The sequence below is a fragment of the Rhinolophus ferrumequinum genome, chromosome 2 (assembly GCF_004115265.2).
Source record: "Rhinolophus ferrumequinum isolate MPI-CBG mRhiFer1 chromosome 2, mRhiFer1_v1.p, whole genome shotgun sequence".
Lineage (NCBI taxonomy): Eukaryota > Metazoa > Chordata > Mammalia > Chiroptera > Rhinolophidae > Rhinolophus > Rhinolophus ferrumequinum.
In genome coordinates, this window is record NC_046285.1 from 27,865,971 (window position 1) to 27,882,382 (window position 16,412).

At 36.2% G+C, this 16,412-nt stretch overlaps 1 protein-coding gene and 1 pseudogene across 1 annotated transcript; both read left to right on the forward strand.

The window, feature by feature from the left end:
* The first annotated feature begins 482 nt into the window (after positions 1-482).
* LOC117014565 (olfactory receptor 5AC2-like) lies at positions 483-1,398 on the forward strand (annotated as a pseudogene).
* Positions 1,399-12,763: 11,365 nt separating this feature from the next.
* Positions 12,764-13,687, forward strand: LOC117014579 (olfactory receptor 5AC1-like). The gene has a single exon (XM_033092632.1). It carries the CDS (start codon positions 12,767-12,769, stop codon positions 13,685-13,687), a length of 921 nt encoding a protein of 306 aa, XP_032948523.1. The 5' UTR covers positions 12,764-12,766.
* The last annotated feature ends 2,725 nt before the right edge of the window (positions 13,688-16,412 follow it).

Here is a 16,412-nt window from a genome sequence, read left to right on the forward strand (position 1 = left end):
GGAGTACTTTGAAGGTGACCATAGTGATATTCAGCAATAAGGTATGTAGCACTTTTTCTAGGATGAGTTCGTGAACTTAATTGTCTGACCTTGTATGCTAAGACGTTTTCCCAACATATTTCTGTCCTTTCCCTTTGTCCCTGCAATAAAAAGTATGTAGTTATGCCTTGTTAATCTATGTCTCTTCCATATGCAATGGTTTTGCATTTGCATCTCTTCCACATGCAGTAGTCTCACATAGTTTTAATATTGGCTCAAATATTTACATTTTTTCAATTTTTTTCCAACTTTGGAGCAGATACCTAAACACAGAATTTGTAAACAGACTTATTATAGGATAAAAGTTAAACTTTAAACACTACTAATTAAATGGAAAACAACCTTAGGGTATAATTTAATTTGCTAATAAAATACCACTATTTGTATTATCTTTAGCAATTGTCTTTGTCACACCTTTCTCATTGCAGTGATCAAATGTGGATATGCCAGAAGGAAACAATATTCTGGTGACAGAGTTTGTTCTCACAGGACTTACACAGCAACCATGGCTGCAGGGTCCTTCTCTTCCTCGTGTTCTTGGTCATCTACCTCACCACCATGGTGGGCAACCTTGGACTGATGGTTCTTATTTGAAAGGATGCCCACCTTCACACACCCATGAACTTGTTCCTTGGTGATTTAGCCTTCGCAGATGCTTGCATTTCAACTTCTGTAACTCCCAGGATGCTGGTCAATTTCTTAGACAAGACTGCAATGATATCTCTAGCTGAGTGCATCACCCAATTTTATTTTTTTGCTTCCAGTGCAACTACAGAATGTTTCCTCCTGGTAGAGATGCCCTACGTAGCCATATGTAACCCCTTGCTTTATCCAGTGGTGATGTCCAACAGACTCTGCACTTAGTTGATAAGTATATCATATGCAATAGGTTTTCTGCATCCTCTGATTCATGTGAGTTTGTTACTAAGATTAACTTTCTGCAGGTCTAATATAATACATTATTTCTACTGTGAATTTTTACAACTGTTCAAAATTTCATGCAATGACCCATCTATTAATGCACTGATCATATTTATTTGTGCAGCTTTTATACAACTATCCACTTTAATGACCATCATAATCTCTTATACTCTTGTACTCTTTGACATTCTTAAGAAAAAGTCTGAAAAGGGCAGGAGCAAAGCCTTCTCCACGTGCAGTGCCCACCTGCTCTCTGTCTCCTTGTACTATGGCACTCTCTTCTTGATGTATGTGCGTCCTGCATCTAGCCTAACTAACGATCAGAACAAAATGTATTCCCTGTTTTACACAATTATAATTCCCCTGCTGAACCCATTTACTTACAGCTTGAGAAATAAAGATATTATAGGTGCCTTAAGAAGAATTGCAAATAAGTAAATAGTTCACGAGGGAAATTTTAAACTGCTTCTCTTTTCACCCTTTGCATAAACAAGTCCCCGAATCTTGGAGATTAGCAATGGCTCTGCCCTTTCACCAGAGGGCTAGTGGTTAAGTGGTCACTGAACACTGGGCAAAGGAACTCAGCTTCACATAATGTGTACTTTGACATGGGTCCAGTTGAAATTACTACTCCAGTCAAGATGACTCACATCATCCACAGTTGATTTACTATTATAATTAATTCCTTTTCGTCTGAACGTTTAGTTTTTGAAAATGTTCTGACACTCCACCTCCCAATTATATTTAATAATTGATAGTGAATTAGGCTAGCATATAAGTGTGAGTCATTTGGTTCACTGAGTTAGACCTGTATGTTAATAGGATTCTGCGATGCTCTACCACACCATGACAAAATGATAAAAAACTTAGATTATTGTCAGAAATGTCTCTGAAATAAAAGGGATGAAAATTACGAAAACTAAAAAAGTTTAAAAAAATTGAGGTATCTTGAGAAGGTTCCAGTCAAGATGTCAAAGTAGGGAAATACTGTGCTTGCCTCCTCCCATAACCACAATAAAATTACAACTAAATCATAGAATAATCAACCTGGAGAATGATCTGAAGACTAGCTGAACAGAACCGCTATAACTAAAGATATACAGAAGAAGCCACCTTAAGACTGGTAGGAGGGCTAGAGATATGAAAAGATCTAGTTCCACACTCACATGTGTGGGAGAGATATTTTGGCTGCAGAGGCCCCTCCTGGAAAAGTGAAGGGCCCTAGCCCCACACTGGGTACCCCAGCCCAAATTACCAGAGCTGGAAAGAGGAGCCTTCACCACATCTGGCTGTGAAAATCAGCGGGGATTCCTTCCATCTAGGCTAGATGGAAGCCTGTGGGAAACCCAGGTGTTCCTATTAAAGGACCTGCAAACAGACTTACTCCCAGGCACTCATCTTGGGCTGCCCTGGAGAGACAGCTGCTTGGTAAGTGCCAGAGACATATATAGAGAGACTGAGTTGAGTGGCTTCATGGCAAGGGCTGGAGGGACAGTTGTCATCGTATCTATGTTGAACTCTCCTCCCATGTAGCCAGTGGGCAGATGCCAACTTTCCTGTATTGAGCCCTCCCCTCCATGGCTAAAGCTGAATTTTCATTGGCCTGGTGAAATCTGCTGGCTCCAACCTGGTGACTCATTGGGACCCCACTCCACCCAACTCTTGCACCACTAGAGGATTTTCAGCAGCTCATGGGCAGACAGTGTTGGCTGGTGCTGTAGACTTACTTGGATAGCTATCAGGGGTCCCAGGCCCTAGTTAGGCTGTAGCTGGTTTCACGGCTCTTTGAGCCTTTTGCAGAATGAACCTGAATTTGCATTAACCTGGTGAATAACACTCACTCCACCCCAGTAGACTCCCTGAGACCCCACCTCACTCAACTTACATACCACCCCAGGCTCTTTTACCTGCTGAGTCTTAGAGGCAGACAGCAGCAGGTCACACGGTTCCCTATGCCTTTTTCTGATCGGCCCCAGGACCGGTACTGGTGACAACTGACATCAGTAAGCAGTGAGGCCTCTCCTAAGAGCTTCAAGATTTAGTACAGGCAGTGACCAAACACGGATTGCTCTGTAGCTCCTACCAGGTAGCCACTGGCTGGTCACAGGTAGGGGCTGACCTTGGTATGCATTAGAGCCCCTCCCAAGAAGCCCCAAAACCAACACACCCAGTGGCCAGCTTCAGACCACAACAGAGCACCACCCAAATAGCTCCATATGTAGAACACACAAAGGGTGGTCTCAGCAGGTACCAGAGCCTGCTGAGTTGAATCCCTGCTCTGTGGGGTGAACCCCCACAGGGCAGCTCCTATGCTGTGGTCATGGACAATCCTCATAGCCAGTCAACCTGAGGGCTAATCCCAAGCACTGATGCGCAAACAGTAATCAAGGCTCCACTAAAACAAGAGGGCACACAGAACCCACACAAGGCACACACCTGGAGCACCAGCTGAAGTAACCAAGGAGAGTGCGCTATGGAGTGCCACAGGACACCTACAAGATAAGGCCTCCAACCAAGAATGCGAGACATAGCAGATCTACCTAATACATAGAAACAGAGAGAGGCAGCCAAAAGAGGAAACAAAAAAAAAATCCCAAATAAAATAACAGGAGAAAATTCCAGAAAAAGAACTGAACAAAATGGAGGCAAGCAATCTACCAGAAACAGATTCAAAATACTGATTATAAGAATGCTCAGTGATATCAGTAAGAACATCAACAAAGAGACAGGAAACATAAAAATAGGCATAGAAACCATAAAAAAAGAACCAGTCAGAAATGAAAAATACAATAACTAAAATGAAGAATACACTAGAAGGAATCAACAGTAGATTAGATGAAGCAGAGGTTCAAATCAGCAATTTGAAAGATAAGGCAGCACAAGACACCGAATCAGAACAGCTAAAAGGAAAAAGAAAAAAAATGAGAATAGTTTAAGGGGTCTCTGGGACAATATCAGGTGTACCAACACTCACATCACAGGGGTACCAGAAGGAGAAGAGAGAGAACAAGGAATTGAAAACCTATTTGAAGAAATAATGATGGAAAACTTTCCTAACCTGGCAAAAGAAATAGACATACAAGCCAAGGAAGTGCAGAGCCCCAAACAAAATGAACCCAAAGAGGCCCACACCAAGGCACGTCATAATTAAAATATCAAAGCATAAAGACAAACAGAGAATCTTAAAAGCTGCTAGAAAAAAAGTAACCTACAAAGAAGCTTCCATAAGACTGCCAGCTGATTTCTCAACAGAAACTTTGCAGGCCAGATGGTATTGGCATGAAATATTCAAAGTGATGAAAAGCAAGGCCTACAACCAAGATTACTCTATCCAGCAAAGCTATCATTTAGAATTGAAGGACAGATAAAGAGCCTCCCAGACAAGAAAAAGCTGAAGGAATTCATCACCATCAAACCAGTATTATAAGGAATATTACTAGAGTGACTTCTTTAAGAAGAAGAAGAAAAAAAATGTCAAAAATATGAATACTAAAATGGCAACAACATATCTATCAACATTAACAGTAAATTTTCAAACAGATGAATCCATACATTGATTCTTTTTATGTTCTCAGTCTTTACTCAAACTTCACTCTTATAAATAACATTGTCTCTTACACTCACGCCTTCTTTCCCATATTGAAAAAATATATATAAAAAAGGCAGAAGTAACATCTTCTTCACAGCTGTACCTAACTGCTCCCTATTATTTTGTTCTATTATCATGCTGTATTCTCAGCTGTGTGATTCTTGAATGTGGCCCAGATGAAGAACAGGGAAAAATGTATTCTTTGTTGTATATTATTGCAGTTAGCTGCAAAATCTTTTTTTGTACAGCAAACAAAACCATTTTAGATGCACTAATAAAATGATAAAGGGATACATGTTTCTTCAATAAAATATCCTTAGTATTTTTTCAGTATCTATTAATGTAAATCACAACACCTAATGGATGTCTTGCACATTCATAATATTCAATAAAGTTTTTACTGAACAACTGGAAAAGGTGCAAACTTTACATGACTATGCTATAAAAATATGGTTGATAATTGTAAGTGATTAGGTCTTAGAAAAACTCAACTAATTTGTCAGAATGTATGATTTTTTTCATCTATAGAGAAGAATGGAGGAATGTTTTGGTTGTATCTACTACTATATCATCATTTCAGTGGATAATCATTGCATGAGTCAATGCATGAGAGCTCTTACTCCAATAATAGCCCTTTTTGGGAATGGTTTGAAGCTGACGTAAGTTTTTTTAAAACCTCCCATAAAACCAAACAATTTTCAACTATATTATTCTTTTTTTTTTTAAGTCAATGATGCATATTTAATCTACAGGATAACCAGTAAAAATTTATAAAAGAAAGTATAAATATGCAAAGAGAAGAGAAATACAATAACTTTTTAAACAATTAGTACATGGCAAAGAAAAATAAAGCAACACACTAAAAGGGACAAATAGAAGTAGCATGTTTAAACTCAAATATATCAGTGGTTATATTAAATGCAAGTACTAAATATTACAATTAAACACCTAAGTTTGTCAGACTTAATGGAGAAAACAAAATCAACTATATGTTCATTATGATATAAACCTTAGGTGTACAGACAAGAAAAGTTAATATACTATATTAATAACAAATAAAGTAATTTTGAAAGCAAGAAGTATTATTAAAGATAAAATGGTATAGTTCACTAAAAATTGATTCAAAGAGAAAATATAATAATCCTAAATTTATATGCATATAATGACATAAGGTAAAAGATATAAAGTGATAAATAACATACCTCTTTCTCTTAGTAACTAAAAGAAAAACAGAGAGAGAAAAAATCTCTAGGGCTACATGGCTTTACACATGAATTTTTCCAATCCATGAAGGGAAAAAATAACACAAAATTACAAAATCTTCCAGAGAACAGAAAAAGACTATTCTTGATACCCAAACCTAACAAGGGCATTACAATAAAATAAAATTACTGGCAAGTTTCTCTCATGAGCATAACTGCAAAAATCTCAACTAAAATATTTGCAAATCAAATTCAGTGATACATTAAAAAGGTAACATATTGAAAAGTGGTGACTAAATTGAGTTCATTTCAGGAAATCAAGATTGGTTTTGTTTAACATTAAAAACTCAAAGTAATTCGCCACAATTCAACTATATTATTCTTGATCAAATTGCTTTGCAAGCATTTCACATACAAAACTTTTTGTGATTAAATAATATTAAGTTCATGTGTTTTAAAAACAGAAGTGACTATTATTATTAGACTAATATTAGACAACATAATCAATGAACTAAAGAGCTATGGTTCATTAGCCATATTATAAAATATAGGAAAAAGGCAAATTAAGTGAGAAATTAAAAATAAATCTCCTGCCATCACACACCATCCCCAAACCAATAAAACCTTGTTTCACTGAATGCCACCATTACAACAAACAACAAAACTGCCCTATTGATAGAAGACTGGCTGTCTGATTTCATTGGAACAGTTAATTGGATTAAGACAAAATCATAGCAGCTGAACAGAGACACTGTAGAATATTTTAATTTATGCCACTATGTTAATAGTAATTAATTAGCATTCTAGCTATAGGGAGAGAAATACAAATCTTTAAGTTACTGCTGTGTTACTTTCTCACTGATCCAAGATTTGGAGAAAAGCATTAAAACGTCTGAATACTGAACACTAGTGAGACATTCAGGAAGATAATTTCTTTCCGTAGTATACTTGGGAATAAGGCTACTTCTTACATGGGAAAATCTGTCCTACAAATTTCCACCTCTCTACTCTCAGTAATATGCCATATATATATATATATATGTATATATATATATGTGTGTGTATATATTTATATATACACACATATATATAAACACGCACACATATATATACATATATGTATATATATACACATATATATGTGTGCGTATACATATATACATATATATATATATATATATATACGCACACATATGGAGAGAGAGAGAGAGGCATACAGAGGGTGTCAAAAAATGTATACACATTTTAAGAAAGAAAAAAAATGTATTAAAATTATGCTGATAGTAACCGCTTTGAGCACCTCTTGTAATTGCAGAAGTCAAATGTGACTTCTATTCATCTTTTGTTATCAGTATATATTGAGTATTACAATTTTAATACAGTTTTTTCCTTTCTTAAAGTGTGTATACATTTTTTGGCTATATATATATGTTATATATATTATATATATAATATACATATATTATATATATATTTATCAAGAAGAAGATAAATCAAGGAGAAGAAAAGAATATTTTCTTCCCCTTTCTACTTTTCTACTTCCATGATCTTTGTAAATGCTCACAGATCCCAATAAGCAAAAACTCCTCAGAATTCCAGGCCCAATGGAGAGTAGACTTGTAAAGGAGTTAGGATCCTCTAGGCCAGTGGTGTCCAAACTGCGGCCCGCGGGCCAACTGCGGCCTGCAATCCATTTTGTATTGGCCCGCAGCAAATCCTGAAAATATATTTAGTTTACTTAAATAAACCAGGTGAGGCAATACGTACTTCACCTCGAGTGAGTGTCCCGGATGTTTGTGTATTTTACCGCACACGGCCCTTGGTGAAAAATGTTGAAAAAAGTTTGGACACCCCTGCTCTAGGCAAACATCTTCATTGTTTACAAGTGTTATTGTTACACCAGGCAGAATTAGCAGAGGCAGCTCTTTATCACTTCAATGCTCATTTTAATATCTCTATATTCAACAAGCTACCATCTGGGAAGAAGAGACACCATTAATTATCAGAGTTCAAGAGTCCATTGCAGTCATTAGGCTCAGGATTTGTGTTATGAGAAATGGTGAAACAAGTCAACTGCAGCAAAAGTCAGAAATTGGAATGAAGTCACTAAGTACCAGTTGAGTAAGAGAGTATTAGAAGGAGGCCACAATAGTTTACTACTCTGCCATAAGAAAGGATGAAATAACGCCGGCCTGGTGGCTCAGGCAGTTGGAGCTCAGTGCTCCTAACGCCGAAGGCTGCCGGTTTGATTCCCACATGGGCCAGTGGGCTCTCAACCACAAGGTTGCTGGTTCAATTCCTCGACTCCCGCAAAGGATGGTGGGCTGCGCCCCCTGCAACTAACAATGGCAACTGGACCTGGAGCTGAGCTGCACCCTCCACAACTACAATTGAAAGGACAACAACTAGACTTGGAAAAAATCCTGGAAGTACACACTGTCCCCAATAAAGTCCTGTTCCCCTTCCCCAATAAAAAGAAAATCTTCAAAAAAAAAATCTTAAAAAAAATGAAATAGTGCTATTTGCGACAACATCGATGGATCTTGAGATTATTATGCTGAGCAAAATAAGTCAGACAGAAAAAGTAGAAAACCATATGATTTCACTGATATGTGGGATATAAAACTGAAAGCAACAAAAACTCATAGACACAGACAATAGTTAGTGGTTACCAGAGGGTAAGAGGGGAGGGAGTGGTGGATGAGGGTAAATCGGATCAGATATATGGTGATGGAAGGAGAACTGACTCTGGGTGGTGATGTATAGATGATGTATTACAAAATTGTACACCTTAAACCTATGTAACTTTACTATTGTCACCCCAGTAAACAGAAGAAGAAGAGGAAGAAGAGGAAGAAGAGGAAGAAGAGGAAGAAGAGGAAGAAGAAGAAAAGGAGGAAGAAGAAGAGGAGGAGAGAGGAGGAGGAGGAAGAGGAGGAGGAGGAGGAATGGGCCAGACTGCTCTGAGGCAGGGCGGGGAGAAAAAAGCTTCCAGCGGCACTGGATAGGAAAGCCTCTATGCCCAAGAGTAAAATACAACGCAATGTTTAAAAGTTATTGCTCTGACAAGATACCACAAAGCCTTTGGTATTAAATTTGCACAAACCATAGAGCTACTCATAGACAGCATTCTTTCCTTTTTCACCGAGTGAATCTTACTCATTTACTACACCAGAAATATCTTTCAGAGGAAACTTTTACAACTGAAAAGAGCTGAGCCATAAATTCTCATATTTGTCAGAAATTTGGAATTTTAGTATCTTATACCTAGATCAGATTTTGTTGTATGTTCTACTACACCCAAGTCAGTGAAAAGGACAAGCTCATAATTCTTGTTTGTCATTTTCAGACTTGGAAATTTTTGTGGCCTGCTTATGTTACTGAAGAAAACATAGTACCAACAGTTGGCAATTTCAGGGCTTTTACCTGGGTGCATGAGCTCAATCAGCTTCACTCACAAAGCACGTGTGTTCCTCTTCTCACAGGGGCAGCATGTCAGGCAGAAACCTAATGGGCCTGAAGAGATACAGGTAACTTGGCCACTTTTCAAGGAGAATGATTTTCATTCTTATAACATTAGAAAAACAAAGGAATGAACTCTGAATTTTTTTCTTAGCAACATCGCATACAGAAATAGCAAATGAAATTCTGATTTTTAACTTCAACTCTTAGATTCATTTTATTGCCAAAGAAATAGCAGAATCATGTTCTTGAAAAATCTACTAACTTCATTGAACAGAAACTTTGGATAGGGGATTATTGGATATGTTTTAGGATGAGAGGAAGGATATATAGGCTTAAGGATTTCAATCTTTCTTTTAAGAGCCAATGGAAGTTATTTAGGGTTTTAAGTGGAGTTGTGACTGTGGGCATTAGAAGAGTGAATCTCAGCAGTTGGCTTTTTATAAAGATGACATTGGCCCAAATGTCGAGAATGGTACGACAAAATATTAGAAGATACAGATAGATTATTAAAAGGTTATGTCAGTATTCCAGGCAGGAGATGGAGTTTTCTTGAATTTGGAACAAAATGGATGGTGTCAACAGACATTAAAGACATACAAGCTGTAGATTTGATCATGGTTTTGACAAAGATTTGTGATGGGAGGAATTCAACATCAAGGTGATTCTCAGGTTTGTTTCTTTAAAATGGAGTATGCCATTAACAGAGAACAGGAAGACAGGCTGAGGTCCAGGTTTAGTGATAGGGTTTGAAAAGGCTCCGTTTGGATTTGGACATGTTGAATTTGATGAATCTTTGAGATGTCTGAAGAAAATATTAGGTAGTTGGAATATGGCAACATCAAGAGTAATAAGATAAAGGAAATGAATACGTCCTAAAAACTGCACAAAATCAGTTTCAAGGTGTCCTCACAGTGAACCCTAATGATACAAAGTGTGGTTCTAATTGTTACACTTGGGCGTGTCTGGGGTGATTTGATGATTAGCTCACAATGCCCAGTAGAACAACTTTGCCTTTATCCTACAGGGAATCCATTGGTAACTTCCATTGAGGGAATTCTAATGTTCTCATGTTTTTATGAACAGATTTGAAAGAGTACAAATAAATATGTCCCTGCCATTGAGGTTTCCAAGGAAAAACTTTGAATAAGTAAACACTGCTTCATTCTGCACTTTCCACTTTTCTTTATATAAGGGTTTTAAGAGGAATGCAGCTGTGGATATGACGGCAGTGGTAGCCTCATCGGTTTGGCAATTTATAAAGATGACTCTAGCCCTAGTGGGGAGTATGGTAGAGGGAAATTTACATTTTTTTCCTCTTCTTTTTTCCTTTGAAACCCCAACAGCTTACCTCAAAAATCAACTATTTTTCTCAATCTCCCAGACTAACAGGAAGTCAGTAAGGACATCAAGACCTGCCCAATTTTTATTATTTGTAGTTTTTTAATTTGCCTATTTGATAATGAAATGTCCAGGTAAGAAATGAAAATTTTGGCAATCCTATGAGATTTTCTGTTTCTCTTCAGTACAGAAAATTCTTGATGACTGTCATAAATACTAGACATTTTACATACATAATAAGATTTCTTTTTAGTAGTAAATTTGGAGTAATAGAACAATGAGACAAATGGAAAAAATAATGATAATGACTCGAAAATTTGAGGTTATTTCAACTGGAGAAAATTTTAATTTATTTGTGGAATCATGAGAAGATGAGCTAAAGTCATCAATAATAACTTCTTGAGGTTCCTTAAAGTGTATGGTGAGGTGTGTGTGTGTGTGTGTGTAAGATCCGAAATGCCTAATAGCCCTTCACCTAATTATGAAAATTAGAAATATCAATTACGCGTTTGGAGTTGGCAAGAAGGCTAGGTAAGATAATTGAGGACAAAACCTCCACTATGAAAACAATGATTGCCCTCAGTGTCCACAAGGCCAATTTTCAGCAGAGACATATCAGTCAGTCTTCTTGCTGCTTGTGCTGTGTTTCCAGGGCTCCTTATAGTACTTCAAAAGATAAAATTTTAAAGCTAGTTTTTTTCTTGTTTTAGTTTCAGTGAAGATGGGAAATAAATTATATTTATTTCATGAATTTTCTTAGAATCTTTTTTTTTTTTTAATTTTATTGGGGAATGTTGGGGAACAGTGTGTTTCTCCAGGGCCCATCAGCTCTAAGTCATTGTCCTTCAATTTAATTGTGGAGGGCGCAGCTCACTGGCCCATGTGGGAATTGAACTAGCAACCCTGTTGTTCAGAACTGGCGCCCTAACCAACTGAGCCAGCTGGCTGCCCATTCTTAGAATCTTTTAAGTGCTTTTTCTTTTTACTTTTTAAGTCCTTGATCTGACAGCTTTTCTAAAACAGACATAGGAAGGGGAACCATTCTTACTTTTTTCCCAGATAGGCAAATATAGCTATAATATTTATTCAATAAATTATCATTTTTCTCAAATGAAAAATCACCCATGTGATATATTAAATTCCAATACATATTTGAATCTGTCTTTGGAATCTTTATTTTGTTTCACTATTATATTCTCCTGTTTCCATGCCATATTATATTCTGTTGAATAGCTTTGTTTTAACACTTACTGCTACACACTGGACTTCTTATTGCTCATATTTTCCTTGTCTCTTCAAAATAATTTTTTATATGGATTTTATGCTGATGCTACTATACTAGAAAGTGATTAGGATTCTAATTGAAATTAATTTCAATCCTACTGACATATTTATAATACTAAATCTTCTTACCTAAGAATATATTTTGTCTATTTCTTCAGAAATTGTATAATGCCCTTTGGTTAGTTTTTGTAATTTTCTTCACATAGGTCTTACATATTTAAAAAATTATCTCAATATATTTTAAAGTGTTTTGGCTAATATAATGGATACATTTTTCTTTTATCTCTCTCTTTTGTTGGTTGTTGTTTTCATAGAAAACAATCTAGTGATTATTTTTATATTCATCCTCCACTTGGTACTTATTAAAGTCATGTTATTTATTTACTAAAGCAATATAATATCACCAAAAAATATAAATTAATGTCCTATAATTTTTATATTTTATATCATTATTATATTATTTTATTTAGTATCTTAGAAGTATTACAGTTTCTAAGATAATACTGTATAATAATAGAGTGGACATTACAATCTGTTCTTAACTTGAAGAGACATGCTTTATTATTTAGAATCTGTGTTATTAGTTTTGATAACTAATCTTTAGTATATTTAAAAAGATTAGTTTTATTTCTATTTTTAAGGATTTTAAAATTAGAAGATAATTATTAAATTGCAATCAATTTTTCCAAATTAAAAATATTTACATTTTACATATTTCCCCCTAATTTTTAGGACCAGGATCCCAGATTCTCATTGTTTGTAAAGAATTTTTACTTAAGGGTAAAGGTAAATGTTGTGATTAAATGGGATACATAAACAAGGAATATGCATTTTTTTTGCATATTTAAAATGATGTTATTTTCATGGTCATTTATAACTGTGTTCTTCACTTATTCTTTCATTGCAGTGATCAGCCTGAGTGAATATAATGGAGGCAAACAAAACACAGGTGACTGAGTTTGTTCTCACAGGACTTACAGATCGTCCAGGGCTGCAGGTCCCCCTGTTCCTGCTGTTCTTGGTCATCTACCTCACCACCATGCTGGGCAACCTGGGACTGATTTTACTCATCTGGAGGGACCCCCACCTTCACATCCCCATGTACATATCCCTTGGGAGTTTAGCCTTTGCAGATGCTTGTTCTTCCTCCTCTGTGACTCCTAAGATGCTAATTAATTTTTTATCTAAGAATCACATGATATCCCTTGCTGAGTGCATCACCCAATTTTATATTTTTGCTTCCAGTGCAAACACAGAATGTTTCCTCCTGGTAGTGATGGCCTATGATCGCTATGTAGCCATATGTAACCCCTTGCTTTATCCAGTGGTGATGTCCAATATCTTCTGCATTCAATTATTAAGTGTTTCGTATATTATTGGGTTTCTTCATCCCATGATGCATATTGCTTTGTTATTTAGATTAACTTTCTGCAAGTCCAATGTAATACATTATTTCTACTGTGAAATTTTACAACTGTTTAAGATTTCCTGTACTGATCCTGGAGTTAATATGCTCCTGATTTTTATATTTTCAGTCTTTATACAAGCTTTCACTTTTATGACCATCATGGTCTCTTATACCCGTGTCCTCTTTGCCATCCTGAAAAAGAAGTCTGAAAAAGGCAGGAGCAAAGCCTTCTCCACGTGCAGTGCCCACCTGCTCTCTGTCTCCTTGTTCTATGGCACTCTCTTCTTCATGTATGTGCGTCCTGGGTCTGGCCCCGCTGAAGATTATGACAAAATGTATTCTTTATTTTATACAATCGTAATTCCCCTGCTAAATCCTTTTATTTACAGTCTGAGAAACAGAGAGGTTATCGGTGCCTTGAGGAGAATAATAAATAAATAAACAGTTTTTAAAGCAAATTTCAAACTTGTTCTTTTCAAACTTCACAACACAAGGCATCTGGAGTTATGAAAATCATAATTTTATAATTTTAACAGATGGCCTGTGTCTGTGGCAGTTGCTGTGTGATGAAAGTCAGCTTCAATGGATTTTTGTTTTAATGGAAAATCTCCATATCATATAAAACAGAATTCTTTATGAAAAATAGAATATCCCTTTTAAAATTAAGCATTTAGAATTTGCAATTTTTAACTCTTTGTAAATTCACTCTAAATTAGAGTAGTTTGTAATTTTACTATTGCAGACATTGGCATGTTTCTTTGAGGCTGGTGTGACTGAACTAAGACAATTGTTCAGAGCTTGCATATCAAATTTATCATTGCTTCTCAACTGTTCTGAGACTCAGGTGAAGTGACTTCTTGGAGGAAAGAAGAGAAAACTTTCTTTGTAGTAAAGAAATTTTTTTAAAAGCATAGAATGTAAGAGATTGGTAGATTTTATTGAGAATAACGGAAACTGGGATAAAATAAAAGTGGACTAGTGATTAAAAGTACGACTCAAATATATGAAAACACATAGTGCATGTTTTTATCAAGGAAAATACAGGCAATACTAGTATTCAAGAATTTCCAGATTTTGGAAGATTTCAGCATATATCCCCTCAAATATTTGAAGTCTACTGTATTTATCTTTACATGTTTAATAAAGCAGAAACTGAGAAATTGTTTAGCTATCACTCTTCTTATAATTTCTTACATATTTATTATTATTTAAGTAAAAATAATTTACTTCTGCAATTACATGATGAAACATATGTTAGTTTGGGTGCCACTATGGAATGATTCTCATTTCTGAAATGACTATAAAAACCTTCAATGCAATATTTATTTTTCTTTCATTGACTGCTTTGTAAGGAATGTGTAGTAACTTTCTTTGTTGGTCATCTCCTAAATTTAGAAGAACTCTAAAGTGGTAAGTGTGTGATTCGTTTAAAGTTGTAATATCTTTGGCTACCCATGTCTTCAGCAAAATCCCCAGGTGATGGCCTTGTATTGCTGAGCAGTAAGGAAGAGTTAAGAGGAAGAATCACGTATACAGAAAATCTGATGTATGGACATAACAGGTATTCAAGGCTGAGGATTGAAGCACAGCACTGCACTCTACACACTGAAGCCAACCGAATTAAAAATTTCTTCAAATCAAATCAGTACTAGGAGAAAACTGTCATTGTTATTTAATAGGAGGGATTAACAGAAGTATCTTTGATACTAATGGAGCTCCAAAATGCCCAATCCATCCATGCTTCTGTTAGGTCTCCTGCCCTGTCTTTGACCAGGTAGAGCAAAATGGCTTAGATGGTAAAGAAGGATGCTATTTCAAAACATAAGAGCTGTAAAGTCATACAATATTAAAACTCCTCAGAAAATTTCAAAAGTTGTAGTATTTATCTTTCAATTTAGGAGAGAATGTACTACTGGAAGGGCTCTATAGAGCATTTACACCTTCTAAGCTGGCGATTCTAGAATGGGCAACTCAGTCTAAACTGCAGCTCCTCAAGCCATTTCCTAGAAATAATGGATATCACTTAGAGTTTACTAACTACAAGTAGAATATGCTTCTGGCAAATAGTCTAAGACTCCAGGGGTAATGAGAAGACCTACAAGCTTCCAGACAGAGAGACAGAGAGACTGGGTTACTAACAAAGGAAAGTGCAGTAGCATCTGACTTCCTATCTGGTGTACTGAAAGTACAAAGACAATGGGACAACACTTATAAACTATTGACAGAAAAATAATGGGTTACATGAGTAGTGTTGAGACAAAGTGTATGCAGAGGGATTGTGAATGGCCGAGCAGACTGTGCACTGCTCAAATCGGGGCACTATTCACGATACAATATTGTGTGGCTGGCTGCCCTGTGTATAAGATACCATAAACACTGAGCCAATGGATGGTAATAATGTGACTGGGAACGGTATTATAAGTATTTATTTAGATTTTAAAGACTAAAATAAATTAACATTTATCATGAATTTTGGCCAATATCAGTGGAGAGTCTCTTCCAGTTAAGAGGACCTACGTTAAGAGTTAAGTAGTACAAATTGTATGCAATGACTCACTTTGAGAAACTGTTTTCCACTTTTCTAAACCCGTGAAAGCAAATTTCATCACCTCTTTGTTTATGTGTGAACAAACCACACCTTTAGTTTTTCATGAATGGGTTTCTTGAAGGATACTCTGACCCATTATAATAGTTAGTGTTGAATGGCTCATTCAGTGTGAGTCATAGATCGCATTGTCCATTGTTTCCTATAGATTCCTTATCACAGATACTGCTAGTGCCTGCCCACATCTTCGCTAACTGTACATCGACATCTGAGGGCTTTCTCTGATGGCCGGGACTATTCCACCCACACTTAAGGCACAGTATAAGAACTGGGAAATGAATGGTATTCATAGAATCTCTTCCAGACCATTTATTAACCAACGACTGATGGGACTTGGTGAATAAATGCCCTCCAATCCTTTGCTCTTTGGTTGATATAACTTTGAAGTTCATGGTCTACACTGGCTCATGGTGTTTCCAAAAAAGATGAAGCTTGAAGTTGTAACTTGGTTCATGAATCACCCTTCATTGGCTACATTCCCTTTCCTATCTCATTTCCTCACGTTCTTACTCATCAACTATTCACAACTGCGAGACAAACAAAAAAAGCAAGAAATAAATG